This window comes from Gekko japonicus, unplaced genomic scaffold (assembly GCF_001447785.1).
Source record: "Gekko japonicus isolate JY-2015 unplaced genomic scaffold, Gekko_japonicus_V1.1 scaffold63, whole genome shotgun sequence".
Classification (NCBI taxonomy): Eukaryota; Metazoa; Chordata; class Lepidosauria; order Squamata; family Gekkonidae; genus Gekko; species Gekko japonicus.
In genome coordinates this window covers 128,712-144,014 of record NW_015168654.1, presented here as the reverse complement: position 1 = coordinate 144,014, position 15,303 = coordinate 128,712, and the positions used below count along the sequence as shown (strand labels likewise).

Here is a 15,303-nt window from a genome sequence, read left to right as displayed (position 1 = left end):
ATTAGCATAAGAGAAGAGAATCTCCCACACCTCAGAGCCAAACCAGACATCATGGTGGCCACAGGCCCAACCCATGGTTACTGAAACCAATTTAGAGAAGTTTTTGGCCATTTAAAATTCTATGATGGCCTGCCTGTAGTGTGGGGAGGGGGGAACAAGGAGACCTTGTTTCCTTCCGTGCCTCTTCAAGTGCTGAAATAGTCTACTTGTGTTTTGCTACTTGAAAAAGCATGGGGGGGGGGAAGGCCTCCTGGTCCCCCTATGCTGCGGGCAGGCCCTTACGGCATTTCTTTAATGGCCAAAATCTCCTCTAAAATGGGCCTGTGGCAACCATAATATTTTGTTTGGCCCTTAGCCTGCCTTTTAGACAGAGGATAGGGATAGTTCAGAGGTGCCTCTGCAAATAAATGGAGATTTTTGAAAAAGTTTTTAAAAGGCATTGCATTATTCCTGTGCAGCGTTACTCATACTTGTGGAGGTCTAAAACAAAAGTGAAGAAAAGTGCCCAGTCTTCAGCCTGCCTTTTAGACAGGGGAAAGGGATCATTTGGAGGTGACTGTAAGTTTCCCCATCAAAGGTTTTTAAAGGTACTGTGTTATTCCTATGCATTACTACCCATACTCCTCAAAATAAAAAGAGGTAGAGAATCCTGAGGGGGGTCACATGAGACCCCAGTTTGTGTGTGTGTGGGGGGCTTCAGTGTACAGCAAACATGGGAAACCATGGTCCCGTTCACACTGGCCAGAGAACGCGGGGGGAGGTGTGGCTTTTCGCTGCACCACACTTGTGACCTGGCTGGACATGATCAGATGCAACGGCAGGGAATCGGGGGTAGCAGTTTGTCGGCGCATGTTTCTGGCGCGCTTCATGTGGTGCTGGAGTGATCAGACGGAGGACGTCTGTCTGTGGCCCATGGCAAGCGTAAAATAGTGGAGTTTCTGCAGTAGCTTTTAACTCCAGATCTTCGGTAGGATGTGACGCCTTGCCAACGGGTGTGCGATGCTTGCCAGATGTGCTTGTGTGATCATGCCCGTTAAATCCACCTGACATCCGTGAGTATCCCACGGCAACTTCTGTGTGTGATCGGAGCCCATGACTAACAGTGGAGAGAATATGGATTACCTTCTTCTGTCTAGAATGTTTGTTGCATAGGCGATTTCACACATAGTTGCACCAGCATCCTGAACATCATGGAAAACCACCCTGGTGTGGAAGCATCTGGAGTTACGCAATTAGGGAACTGGCATCAGATGTCCACTATAACCCATGAAAGGAGAAATTAATCTGAGCAAGGCTTGTCCATTTAGTTTGGGACAAGGATAAAAACACATGCAGTGATTAAAAAACAATTTTTGCCACATTTTCCAATTACATTGATAATTTGAAAATAATAATCTTTAAAACCATCCAAATAGTGCTGGGGAGGAATCAGCAATTACAATGCACATTGGCACCAATGACACTGGGAAATGTAATCATGTGGTCCTGGAGGAAAAATTTAGGTTACTAAGCAGAAAGTTAAAGGCTAGGACCTCAAAGGTAGCATTTTCAGAAGAGCTCTATGAAGTAGTAGGCCTGGTCCAGTGTATCAGCTCCAGTGACAGTGTCTGGAATAAGGGAATAAACAGGCAAGTTTAGCAGATGTACAAGTTCAGCAGCAGGGTGAGGAAGCCAGGACACTAATCTCTCCACATCTCTAATAGTGTAAGCAGACTTTCCACAAACAAATCCACATAAATAGGAAATTTATAAAAAGGGGAATTAAAAACCAAACCAAACCATAAAACAATTATGAAGGTAGAATGCCAGCAGGGGGCTGGGGGCTATCCAGTGTATTGCACTTAGTGTAACATGTATGACTATCTGCCAACTGGACAGAAGTCATTAGTGTATCTTCAGTGCAAGGAGCTCCTGGTTCTCAGGGAATGAATTCGCACCCTCAAGGCCAAGGTGGCTGACCTGAAGAAGTAGAGACAGTCAGTTAGCCACACGGATAAGATTCTCATGGACTTGTTATATCGATATGAGCATAATAGAAATTGGGAGTGAGGGCACAATGGAGACTGAGGGCCATGTGGGGCAACTAAGGGGCTGAGGGAAATTATGGTTGCTAGAGACAGAAATACATAATTAGTCTCTGAGCCAAGATGGGGGAGCTGGAGTGCTTGGTGTTTAATGACAATTTAGATATAGTAGGTGTCTCAGAAACATGGTGGGTTGGGAAAAATCTATAGGATAAAGAAAAATCTATAGGATAAAGTCATAAGTTCTATAGGCAAGAAAGGGACGGATGGGTTAGTAGAGGTGTTGCATTGTACATCAAAGAGGGCATAGAATCCAATAAGTTAAAAAACCTCAGGGGAATTAACTCCTCAACAGAAGCTATGTGAGTGGAAATAGTGGGTCCTAAGGGTTATCTGATGAAACACTTGAAGCTGATCTCGAGTTGGAGAAAGAAATAGAGGTGACTAAAGCAGTTAATGTTATTCTACTTGGGACACTTCAACTATGATTACATTGACTGGGTAAACATGTGCTCGAGTCATGCTGTAGAACTGAGATTCCTACTAAGACATCATAAATGACCGTGCACTGAAACAGGTGTTGGGGTCAGTTGCTGGCTGGGCTTCAAACCTGGTCAGTGTCCTTGAGGTGAGATGGGCTGAAGTCACCCCAGTCCTCACTAATCCCCCTGGGACCTGCTGTGGAATTCTTTCCCTTCTTTCTGGGCAGCCTTGCACTCCTGAAGCAGCCCCCAGCCAGTTCTCCTTGGCCCAGGACTAGCTTGGTGTAAATAGCCCAGTGAACTCCTCTCAGACTCCAGCTTGCCCCCTTGCTGCCATTTATGCCTTGTGGTGCTTTTTCTCCCAGCTTGGGGTGGTAATGATAGCCCACTAGGCCAGAGCGGTATCAGCCATCATTGGCCCTCCTAGGCCACCATTAAGCTGTTGGGGCAAGGCCTCACTGGCCTATTACTCGCCATCTCTGCCAGCACTAGAAATCTTGTTGTGGTTACTGCTGCTGGTGCAGACCCAGCTCTGCAGGTTCCTGTGGGCTGCTGGAGTTTCTGTACCATGCCAAGAGGTCCTGCAGCCCATGTGAGCAGTGCCGGCAGGAAGGATGGGGTTAGGGCATGTCCCAGGCACTGGGTGGTGAGTGCTAGCCTCCAGACAAACAGGAGTAATATAACCTTTACCATTAACTAGCAATGCTTAAAATAAACCTGTACAATGCAATGCTGGCAGAATACCCTAATTATGTCTGGGTAAGCATAGATGAATGCCCCACAATCCCGTAACGGGTCCAGATGAATCAGGGCTAGAGCACGGTGGGTTCTGGAAGATCAGGAGTTGAAGCCCAGCATGTCAAGATGTGAGATCAACTCAGCCCCCACTGCCAAGTTCCCTTGGATCAAATTAGTTTGTTTAATCAACAAAACAGATTATGTTGAACTCAATGCAAGAAATCAAATGAGGAGGAAAAACACTTGACAGTTGACAACTCTAGACATTCGCACCATTAACCTTTTAGAAGGCTAGTGGATTTCTTCAGTGTATTATTTGTTGTGTTACAGGCAGAAGAGCTCTCCTGCGAACTGGATCCTTACCTTCGTGTTGGGACTGAAGGCACCAATAAACTCTGGCCACTGATCAGCTACGCAGAAGTAACCATTCCAGGGTCAGACATGCCTCCAGAAGGGGTCGTACTTTTGGATGTTCCTGGTACAGGAGACTTTAACAAGAAAAGGGATGAGATGTGGAAACAGGTGACTGTTTACAGGGAGGAGATGAAAATGTCATGGATATCTATTGGCTTCGACATACAGTTACATGAAGTAACCTTTTAGTTGTGTTGAAGAGCAAGTATGAAGAGAACAACCCCCCCCCCCATTACATGGTTCAAATCTCTGCTTCAGAAAGGGAGGTTCTGCAAAATTTCAATTTCAAAATGCAAATGCTTGGAGGCAGGCAATGTATTCCCAAACTTTCCTATCCTCCTGCTAGAGCACCATGTGTAACAAATATAAACCCCCTGCAAAAACTAAATTTGCACCCCCCCCAAAAAAAAAAGCACATAAAGCACCCCCATGTAGTGTAACAGAAAGCTACAAAGAGAAATCAAAGAGAAACTCCTGTTTTAAAAGGGAAAAGAGGAATCAATGGCTATACAAAAAAGTGAATTTTGGAAGAAGAAATTTCACTCCCTATAACAAACTACCTCCATCTTAGTTCCCCACATGTAGAAAAAGGAAAACAATGTATCTAACATGTTATAAGCTAATTTTGGCTCTAATATTTAAGGAAAGGTGGAACACATACTTAAAAATACAATGAAGTACCTTAGAAGGCTGTGCTGACAAACATAGGCCCCTGCCACACGGGACGGCTGAAACGCGGCTACTCAGAGCCGCTCCAAACTTGAGACGCCGGGGCGGGATCCCACGGATCCCCTGAGCCGCGGCGCATCGCTCCCCGGCACGATCAGATGCCGGGGAGGAAAAGTCCGATGGGAGGGGGAGGCTGCCGAACTACACATGCTCGAGCATGCGCATTACGGCCGGGGGCCGGGATGCGGTGGCGCAAGGATGCGCCGCCGATCCCACAGCCCAGCTCGAGGCGCTCCAATGGATGCAACCACCTAGATAGGTGGTTCTTTTTTACGGCGCGGTATCGGCATTTGGGACGGATCAGGGACGGAGACAGCACGCTCCCCAGATGTTGAGGTGGGATCGCGCCCGTTTGCTCCGCCCCCATTCCGTCCCGCTCCCGGCCCAAATGGGCTCGTATGAACAGGGCCATAGAATCATAGATTAGAGCTCGAAGGAACCTTGCAGGTTATGTAGTCCAACCCCCTGCGCTCTGCAGGATAATGAAGGCTGCAATTTGAAAATGCTTGGCTAATCTGTAAAGGGACTCCAAAACATAGAATCTTTCTGTTCTGCCTTTTTCCGCAGTATCTGGGGATATAGAAAGAGACTGGTTATATTGTAGAGAATAGAGATTGGATTTATACCCCGCCCTTCACTACCCGAAGGAGAGCAGTTTACAATCTCCTTTTCCTTCCCCTCCCCACAACAAACACCTTGTGAGGTAGGTGGGGCTGAGAGAGCTCCTTCACGAATTGCCCTCGAGAGAACAGCTCTGAAAGAACTTATGAGTGACCCAAGGTCACACCAGCAGCTGCATATGGATGTGTACCATGTGGATATGAGAGGGAATGTAGAAAACCCACTTATAATGAAATCACTAAAGCCAGAAATCCAAATGTATATTCTCTTTTGTATGGAGGGATAGAGGAAGATTTCCAGAGGCCAGTGTTGCTGGGTAGAAAGTAGAAGATGCAAAAGAGAAGTCAATTAGTGCCGGCTTTGTAATTTAAATCAGACAAATGGTTTGAAGATTTTGGAACAGTTATTTCTTCTAAAAAAGTACCTGGACATATGCAGCATCACAAAACATATAGAATGGTATATAAGGAAATGAAACCCCACTCCAGAATAGGTTGTCTGCATGACTGAAAACAGTATTATATGCCTCCTAAATTACCGTGAAGTCAAGCTCAGCCAGGCCTCTTTTGAAGAGAATTCTTCATTCCTTGTGCCACTACAGAGAAGGCCATGTTTTGGGGCCCCAGAAGAATTCCTTTTGGGGGGGAATAATAACATTGAAAACAGTCTTACTCGGAGTCAAAGCTATTGATCCATCCAGTTTGTTGGCAGCAGTAGTTCAAGGAGCTATTTCCTAGTCCTTAGCTGGAGGTGCCAGGGGTTGAAACTAGGATCTTTGATATGCGAAGCATATCTTCTGCATCCTCCCTCACATAGTATCCTACAGTTACATTTATCTGTATCCCTATAATGTATCCCTGTATCCCTTTAATGATGGGTCAAATATACTTGTTTTCTATTTCTGTGCACTTCAAACGAAGAGTCATCATCATTCATTCAGTCAAAACTGCAAACCCAAAATTATACAAGTGGAAGATTAATGCAGTAGACATCAAGCAGGTTTGCTGCTTTAAATATTTAGGAATAGTTTTCCAGTCCTCAGGTTCCAGGAAGGCGCACGTGGATTATATTACTACAACTGCAACCAAAAGCCTGGATGCAATTGAGAAATTTTACTGGAACCTGGGAGGTTGGAATGCAATGGCACCAGTTAAGATTTTTAGGGCCAAACCTCTTGCCCAATTACTGTATGGGGCTCCTTTAAATATATCCCCACACCAACCTCGCTGGCAGGCTTTAGAGACAGTCCAATCCAAGTTTTTAAGACATATTTTATAGGTCCCTCCTGGTGTCTTTAATTCTTTGATTCGCCTGGAAACTGGCATGGTTACTTCAAAGGCTCGTCTATGGATTGCTATTATTTTGTATTGGCTCAAATTAGTGTGTCACGGGCCACACACTCGACTCGCAAAAAGGACCCTTTCCCCCAGCCCCACATGCCACACACCCCACCCCACCCGCAAAAAGACCCTTAAAAGGGTCTTTTTGTGATCTGAATGTGCGGCCCATGACTGCCCCTCTCCCTCCCCTCCTGCTTGATTTAAAGGGCCCTCCAGCTGGTCAGCGGGCCACATGGTCCCTGCAGATCAGCTGAAACTTGGGTGGGGCTGGGGGGCTTCCCTGCCCACCGTGGAACACCCCCAAATCCCTCCACCAGAGCAACGAGGGGACCTGGCAACCCTAGGTTTTTGAGAGTTCATTATCTAATACAATTGATTTCCTATTTTTAAAAATAGAGTATTAATACATGTTCAGTCATCTGGATTATCAGTGACATTGAACGTGTTCAAGGAGAGAAGATCCAGGCCAAGTTACTGGAAGAAAGCATCAAGGCCTTCCCCGGAGGAATCTGTACTGACGTTGCCATGGTGGTCACCAAATCAGATAAAATGGATCTTGAAGAATACAGAAGGTATTTACAAAGATCCTTGTTGCCAAAATTTTGAGTGCTACAATACACAGCTCTCCACCAAAACTGGAAAAGAACCCCATAGCCTAATATAAAGTCCCAGAATTGTAATTTAAAATGACCCACTTGGGAAAACTGTGAATTCTTATTCTCATTTGTGTGAATTTCCTGTCAATTCTGATCTGAATGCTGTGCATATACAACCCTGGCTCTATTCTAGTTTATGGTGACTACTTTCTGTCACAAATCTTTTGAAATTAATTTATTATGCTAATCTAAGTAAACTTTCTTTTTTCCAGGGAAAGAAAAAACAGCAATGTAAGTAAACATTCTGAAAACTTGTACTATGATGTTTGTTACAATTCATCCATGACAAAAGTTTCATATCGATTTTCTGCTCTTATCTTTAAGATTAATTGCTGTCAATATGACTGATGAGTTTTGTTTGATGTCATTCATGACCCATTTCTAGAATCAATAGACCTAGTAGGTCTAGAGAATAGAGCTTGTGTATGTTCCTGGGTGGAGTGAAAATTTAAAAAGTTATATTTTTCTTTGCCTTTCTGTCAGTTCATTGTGGAAGAGTGTGAAATGCTAAAATGAAAAACAAAACTGGGGGCACAAGCTTATTTATTCATCTTCTTTTTTTTTGCTTTAGTAATATTTTTCTAAATGGAGGCAGTAACACGCATTCTCTGAGTCTTCATTCTTCCAATATACAGTTTCACGAGTGGACCAAAATCACTTTGGAGCTTGCCAAGCTCTGTGGCCACTGCAGTGTTACAAGCAGTGGTGCTCGTCAGCAGCACCAGCAATGGACATTGGTTTTTACCCATTGTTTTTTGCCCACAAATTGGGAGTGGTATGGGGGGAACTATGGTGCTGGAGAAGACTCTTGAGAGTCCCTTGGACTACAAGAAGATCAAATCAGTCAATCCTAAAAGAAATCAATCCTGACTGTTCCCTGGAAGGCCAGATAATGAAACTGAAGCTCAAATACTTTGGCCACCAAATGAGAAGGGAGCACTCACTGGAGAAGTCCCTGATGCTGGGAAAGATTGAAGGTCAAAGAAGACGGGGACGGCAAAGTATGAGATGGTTAGACAGTGTCATAGATGCAACGAACATGAAGTTGAGCAAACTTCAGAGGACGGCGGAAGACCAGAAGGCCTGGCGTGATCTGGTCCATGGGGTCGCTAAGAGTTGGACTTGACTGTGCGACTGAACAACAACAAATGGGGGGAAGGCTTTTGCTGAGCTGATACCAATTACCATTGTTGATGCGGGGTCTGAGACAAATGACCCCTGAGGCACTGGCAGAATTGCTGAGTCTTGGCTATGCTTGCTCCTGGCCATCAATGGCCCTCTAGGGAAGTGGCCCACTGGGAGTTTTCCCTGTAAGTTAAGTGATCAGTCCACCCTTGAATAGTTCATTGGTATGGGTTTGGGCTAAATATGTAGCTGGGCACGACATGTGATTCTGCTCACCTTTCCACACACAGTTTTCCGTGAAGAATGAGCATGATGCCATTTTAGAGAGGAACGAAAATGTGAAGGACATGAAGCATAAAGTCATTAAGGAGAAGCTGCAGGTAAGCTACCCCACAGACTAAGTCCCAGAACCTCATAGCTCGCACGTTTTTCATAATCTGTACAGAACAAATGCCATATGGCTTGTTAGAGAAAGAAATTTCTCTAATCTGTTATGAATGATCATTACCAATGTGTGCAGGGTTGGGGGACCATCTTAGAAATTACTGATATCTGAGTTGTAAAATAGTAGAAAGCCCAGTAGCATCTTTAAGACTAACAAACTTTATTGTAGCATAAGCTTTCGAGAAACACAGCTCTCTTCATCAGATGCATTGAGGGTATGAAGAAACTCACCAGAGATAATAGGTGGTAAAGGGAGGGGGGAAAGGATGCACCTATATATAACAACAACAACAACTTCTCCAGGTGAGCACATGTCCAATGGCTGCCTGCATGCAGACAAGAGCTCAGAGTCCTCCTGGATGTAGCATCCCAAAGAAAGAGAGCCTTTGTTTCCCCCTCCCACTTGACCCAGTCAGTCCATGTCAGAGAAGCATTTCCTCTACCTCCTTCCTGGAGATTCTCCATGGAGTTGTTCTAGTTTAAAGTCCTCCAAATTCTATTCCCTGCTACGAGAATGGGGGAGATTTTGACCCACCCATTACCTCTCCAGTCAGAACCATTATCATATGTATAAAGGTAAGCTGGAAAGCCATTGCCCAGACTTCCCTGCCCAGAGAGAAGAAAATTTTTTAAAATGCCAAGTAGAAGTTTGCTGCTTGCCAACCTCCCAGGAGAAAATGCATTTCTTTACACCCTTGTTAAAGGAGCATAAGGGAGAAATGTAGTGTTGCCAAGTAGAAGTTTGTCTCAAGAGCAAGGTTATTACTTGCAGCATCAGTCCCAAACTATTTGACATATAATGGTAAGAACAGCTAAAGGGCAATAGGAAGGTTAAAGTGTAAATTGCTTTGATATCAGCATCTTATTGGTCAGCTGGAGTCATGGCTTTAGAATGGTATAACCAAAGTCAGTTTTGAGGGAAGGGGTTGGTTTCTATGTCTGAGGTGTGCGATATCTCATTGTTCATCATTCATCATAAAGGAGTGAACTTGTTATCTGGTCTCTGCTTGTTGGAATGCTTTACAGCTAAGTATTATGTAGGTATGTTTTAAAATAATGACCATAGTTGTTTCAAAGTACTGAGCTAGGTAAGTGTTTAGATTTTCTTATTTTCCTGTTGTATTGGACTCTAAAACTTTTCTTTGTAAATAAATCTTTCCTAATTTACAGTTACTGTGTTTGTGAGTAACCGGGCTACAGATAGTGTTTGACTGGTTCGCTGGACACTTTTAGGGGAGTTGCTGGGTCCCATGGTGTGGGAGTCTAGCACCAACCTTGCTGGGTAGTTTGCTCAGAACTTATGTGGACACTTCCCCAGGGTTGGCAGAACTTCACCTCAGTGCTGAAGTGATGTTTCTAATCCCCTGAGGAGAAGTAATACCTACTACATCAGACATGACATGTTGAAGTTACTGTACTTACCGCATCAAGGAATCCAGTGCACTAAAGTATGGGCTCAACCTCTCATGTACTAGCCCAACATGAATGCCCATATCAAACAATGTCTGTCCTTGCAGCCTGCCAATCACAGAGAAGTCATGCTACCACATTCAGTCCCTGACCTCCCTCGGTTTACGGTGGCAACTGACATTTTTGAACTTCAAGGACAATCTTATCTCTTGGTAACTGATTATTATTCTGACCTCCCTCAGTTTAAGGTGGCAACTGACATTTCTGAACTTCAAGGACACTCTTACCTCTTGATAACTGATTATTATTCTGAGTACTTTGTTTTTGCTTCCAGACAAAACAGGCTGTACTGATGTTGCCATGCTGAAGTCTTTCATTGTACATCATGGCATTCCCAGGGAAATGGTGTCTGATCATGTTCCTTTTGCAAGTCAGGTTATGCAGCAATTCACCAAGGAATGGGGTATCATCTTGACATACTCCAGTCCTCATTATCCTCAGTCCAATGGGTTAGCTAAGCACGTGGTCCAAAATGTTAAACATGTACTCTTAAAAACACTCCAAGAGGGCACAGATCCCATTTGGCCTTGCTCAACCTCCAGAATACTCCAGTGATGGGCCTTCCCTTCTCTCCTGCCCAATTATTAATGGGACAACTTTTGCGGAGTACATTGCTTGCAACTTTACCAGCATTGTCCCCCACACTATCCCATGCCTTCGCCATCTCCAACAGTGAAAGAAAGTCTACTATGATAGAGGGACCAAGCCCCTGCCACCGGCAAGTGATTTCAGCTCTCATACTTTATTAGAAGTTCAGAACAAACAAACTTCCTGGCTCGCAGGCCGGCTTATATGCCCAGTAACCCACTCCCCGAACACCCCCCCACTCTAGTAATAGGCTATATACAGTGGCCGAGAGTTCCATAGGTCCAGACCAGAAGCCTAGCCCTCCGATTGGCGTGGGCTAGGATCCGCTTGGGCCATTGCCTCCCGGAGTGAAGCTCGAAGGCTTCGTATGACCGTGTGGAGATCTAACCTCACACGTGGTCGGGTCTAGATACATTACACCCCACCCCCCATAGTCCAAAACACACCCATGCACAAAGTCTTTAAGGTAAGCCGGTGCCTTCTGTTCCTGAGAGGAACGGCATAGTTTGGTTGCAGCAGCAGGGGCCGAGGCACTCGGCGTAGTGTGCGCCATCGGCAGCGGAGTTGGCTTGGGCGGTGGCACCTCGCTCAGGGTGTGCGTGCTGTCAGCTGGCTGAGCGGTGGGAGGGAGACTGGGCTCCTCGTCGGCAGGAACCAATGTAGGCTGTGGCTGTGTGGTGGCCGCTGTCTCGGAGGCTTCTGTGTCCATGAAGTCCTTTGGGTCCAGAGGGAGAACTCGTTGGCGCAGCTGATCGATGTGGTGCCGTAACAGCTGACCATCTTCCCCTGAGACCTCGTAGGATCGAGGTCCTGTCACTCTCACAACCCATGCTGGAATCCAGGGGGGGGCATGCATAATTTCAAGCGTACACGGGATCCTCCGGGAAGAATTTCCTGGCCGCCTTCCATGTCTCTGTGTCCGGTTCCTGTTCAGGAGCCTGATCAGGGTGTAGGCAGTCCAGCTTGGTCATCAGGCGGCACCCTAGGAGGAGCTCCACGGGGCTGCGTCCTGTTGTGGTGTGAGGAGTTGTTCATTGGCCAAAGAGAAAGGCGGCCAGTTTATAGTCTCAGTCCTTGGAGTCCATCCTGGGAAGTGCGTCTGTGGTAGTTCTCACCATGCGCTCCGCCTGGCCATTGGTGGCCGGATAGAAAGGGGCCGATCGGACATGGTGGATCCCGTAGTACCTGGTGAAGTCTTGGAACTCGGTGGATGTGAACGCTGCGCCAAGGGATTCCGGTGCTCCTGGGGAGGGGAAAATACAGCGGTGGGACCAGGCAGGGTGATAAAGGAAGAGGGTGGAGAAATAGAAAAGCTCAGCCCTCTTCCAGCCTGCGTCCCATCCCGATGTTGGCAGAGGGGCTATGATGGATAACCCCCCTCCAACATTGGCACTGTGTAACACCAGGTCTATAAATAATAAGATCATGGTCCTCCAGGACTTTCTGCAAGAGCAGAATGTAGACCTGGCGTGCATGACCGAGACCTGGGTGAGGGAAGGGGAGACAGTAGCTCTCTCCCAGCTAGCCCCTCCTGGGTTCTCAGTCCTTCACCAATTGCAGACTAGGAGGCAGGGGGGAGGAGTGGCTCTATTCATCTGGGAGGCTTACTCCTTCAGGGCACTCCCACCGCCAAAGATCACGGGCATAGTGTGTGCTGGCCTGGTATGGGAGGCCGGGGAGAGTTTGGCAATTTGGCTGGCGTACTGACTGCCTAACGCACTGGACAATAGCCTCCCATCCCTGATGGAGGCTGTGTCAGGCTGGGCATTGGAACACCCTAGACTTATTGTCTTGGGTGATTTCAGTGTCCATGCTGATGACGCGACCTCCACTCAGGCAGCGGACCTGGTGTCGTCCATGGCAGCACTAGAACTCTCCCAATATGTAATGACCCCCACTCACCAGGCTGGGCACACGCTCGATTTCATCTTCGCATGGGGGTAACAGTGGACCGGGTTACTGCTCAGGAAGTCCCATGGTCGGACCACCATGCCCTGAGGACCCATTTGAATGTTTCACCCCAACCCTGTTTAGATGGCGAACATATTTTATCTCGCCCGCGGAACCAGATGGACCCAGTGCGGTTCCAGATGGCTCTACGAGCTTGTAGGAGATTGCCATAGCCGACTATCCGTGGCCATCGACAAGATCGCTCCCAGGTGCCCTCTGTGCTCTCGCTCTAGGCTTGCTCCCTGGTTCACCCAGGAGTTGTGGCTTATGAAATGGGAGCTGAGACGGCTAGAGAGACGGTGGCGGTGCGCTCGAGATGAAGCTACAAGAGCATCTTATAGGACGTTTATGAGATGGCAGTCAAGGCCACGAAGAGAGAGTTCTACACGGCCATGATTGCATCTACGAGCTCACGCCCAGCCCAATTATTTAGAACAATTCAGTCGATAACTACACAAACACAGGGCAGGCCAAATGCTAGAGAATTTGATATAGGCTTGTGAGGCTTTTGTGAGCTACTTTGCAGATAAAGTCTTGTCGCTCCGCCTTGACCTCCCTGCCACAATTGAAACAGTGAGCGAGCCTGAGGCTTCACGCATGTCTTTGATTTTGGTTTTGGATCATTTCAGCCCACTCAGTCTAGAGGAAGTTGACAAATTGCTCCTAGCTGTTTGCCCTGCCACATGCTGTCTTGATCCGTGCCCGTCATGGCTAATTAAAGCGGGCTGTGATGGGCTCTGAGGCACCCTGAGGGAGATTATCAACAAGTCCCTCACAGAAGGTCAGTTCCCTGGGACGCTCAAGGAAGCAGTGGTCCGCCCTCTCCGGAAAAAAACATCTTTGGATCCGGCTGAATTGGCCAACTATCAGCCGGTTTCCAATTTGCAGTGGTGACTCAGCTACGGAGCTTTTTGGATGACACTTCCATCTTAGCTCCCTTCCGGTTTGGCTTTCATCCTGGGCATGGGACAGAGACGGTGCTGTTCGCCCATCTCGATCGGGGCAGAGTGGCAGTGCTGTTGTTTTTGGACCTGTCGGTGGTGTTCGACACGGTCGACCACCAGCTACTGACACACCACCTCGCCGACACTGGAATTCAGGGGCTTGCCCTGCAATGGCTCGCTTCCTTTCTCCATGGTTGGGGACAAAGGGTGGCACTAGGGGAACAGCAGTCCAAGAGGCACCCACTGGAATGTAGTGTGCCTCAAGGGGCTGTGCTTTCCCCGATGTTGTTTAACATTTACGTGCGCCCCCTTGCCCAGATTGCCCGGAGGCATGGGCTGGGTTGTCACCAGTACGCTGATGACACCCAGCTCTATCTGATGTTGGGTGGCCTGTCCAGCTCCAGACCAGAAGGCCTGGACCAGGCATTACAAGCTGTGGCTGGTTGGCTGAAACTGAATCCAATGAAGAAGGAGGTCCTGTGCCTGGGTTGGGGCGGTGCAGGAGTGGGGATCCCACTCCCAACCTTCGATGGGGCACCATTGGTGAGGAATTTGGGAGTGTTCCTGGATGCCTCCTTATCAATGGAGGTCTAGGTAGCAGCCACTGCCAGGTCAGCTTACTACCATCTTTGGCTAATTAGGCAGTTGGTTCCCTTCCTCGACCGCGATGACCTGGCAACAGTGATCCACACAATGGTCACCTCAAGACTAGACTACTGTAACGCTCTCTACATGGGGCTACCCTTGTTGCAAATTCGGAAGCTGCAGCTAGTACAGAATGCTGCGGCCAGACTTTTGATGGGTCTCCCCAGGTGGGAACACATCCAACCTGTGCTAAAGTCACTGCACTGGCTGCCAATAGCATACTGAATTTGCTTCAAGGTGCTGGTTCTTACCTTTAAAGCCCTTTATGGCCAGGGTCCGACATGCCTGAGGGACAGCCTTTCCCCATATCTACCCCAGAGAGCACTACAGTTTGGGGTCACAAAACCGATTGACCCTCCCGGGCCCAAAAGATGCTAGGCTTGCAACTACCAGGGTCAGGGCCTTCTCAGTGGCCGCTCCATCCTGGTGGAATGAGCTCCCGGAGGAGATCAGGGCCCTGCGGGATCTTTTACAATTCCGCAGGGCCTGCAAGACGGAGCTCTTCCACCAGGCCTATAATTAGAAGCCGCCACTACATTAACCACATTAAAATCATAGTAACAGCTATAGTCCTGGCCCTTGGCCCTTGACATCTAGCCTGCACCGCCTGAGCGTTAAGATCAGGAGCAAAATGATGGTGAGTCTTTGTGTACACTCTCAATGTACGCCATCTCATAACCAATGTTCCCTCTAAGCTGTGGAGTCTTGTGAGCAAAAATCCTACTTTGTGAGCTATTGGCTTTAAATCTGTGAGCAAGCGATTTGGCTACTGCATAAGTTAGTTTGCTCTGGAGCCATCCTTCCTGAGCTAAGACAAAAACATGTGAGCCGGAGGCTAAAAAACTGTGAGCTAGCTCACACTAACTCAGCTTAGAGGGAACACTGCTCATAACAACTAATTTATCATGCAGCACATTATAAATTGTGATTGTTTATGACTGAATTGTTTTACATGATTTTATGTGATTTTAATTGTTTGTATTAATCAGTGTAAGCCGTCCTGAGCCTGCTGTAAAGCGGGGAGGGTGAGATATAAACCTAATAAATAATAATAATAATAATTTCTGGTAAACAATATATACAAGAAGGCTGGTCATGGGGGGCAGGGGGGAGCGTCCATTTAAGCAGGATAA

General features: G+C 47.1%; 1 protein-coding gene across 2 annotated transcripts in view; it reads left to right on the top strand.

Annotated features, from left to right (window-relative positions):
• Positions 1-15,303, top strand: part of LOC107113778 (nuclear GTPase SLIP-GC-like) — a 73,538-nt gene that overhangs the window by 28,968 nt on the left and 29,267 nt on the right. For both annotated transcript variants that reach the window (XM_015415145.1, XM_015415144.1), the window contains exons 7-10: positions 3,575-3,766; positions 6,745-6,920; positions 7,217-7,235; positions 8,420-8,509. In XM_015415145.1, the coding sequence (XP_015270631.1) occupies positions 3,575-3,766; positions 6,745-6,920; positions 7,217-7,235; positions 8,420-8,509 (477 nt within the window). The remainder of the gene's footprint in view (positions 1-3,574; positions 3,767-6,744; positions 6,921-7,216; positions 7,236-8,419; positions 8,510-15,303) is intronic.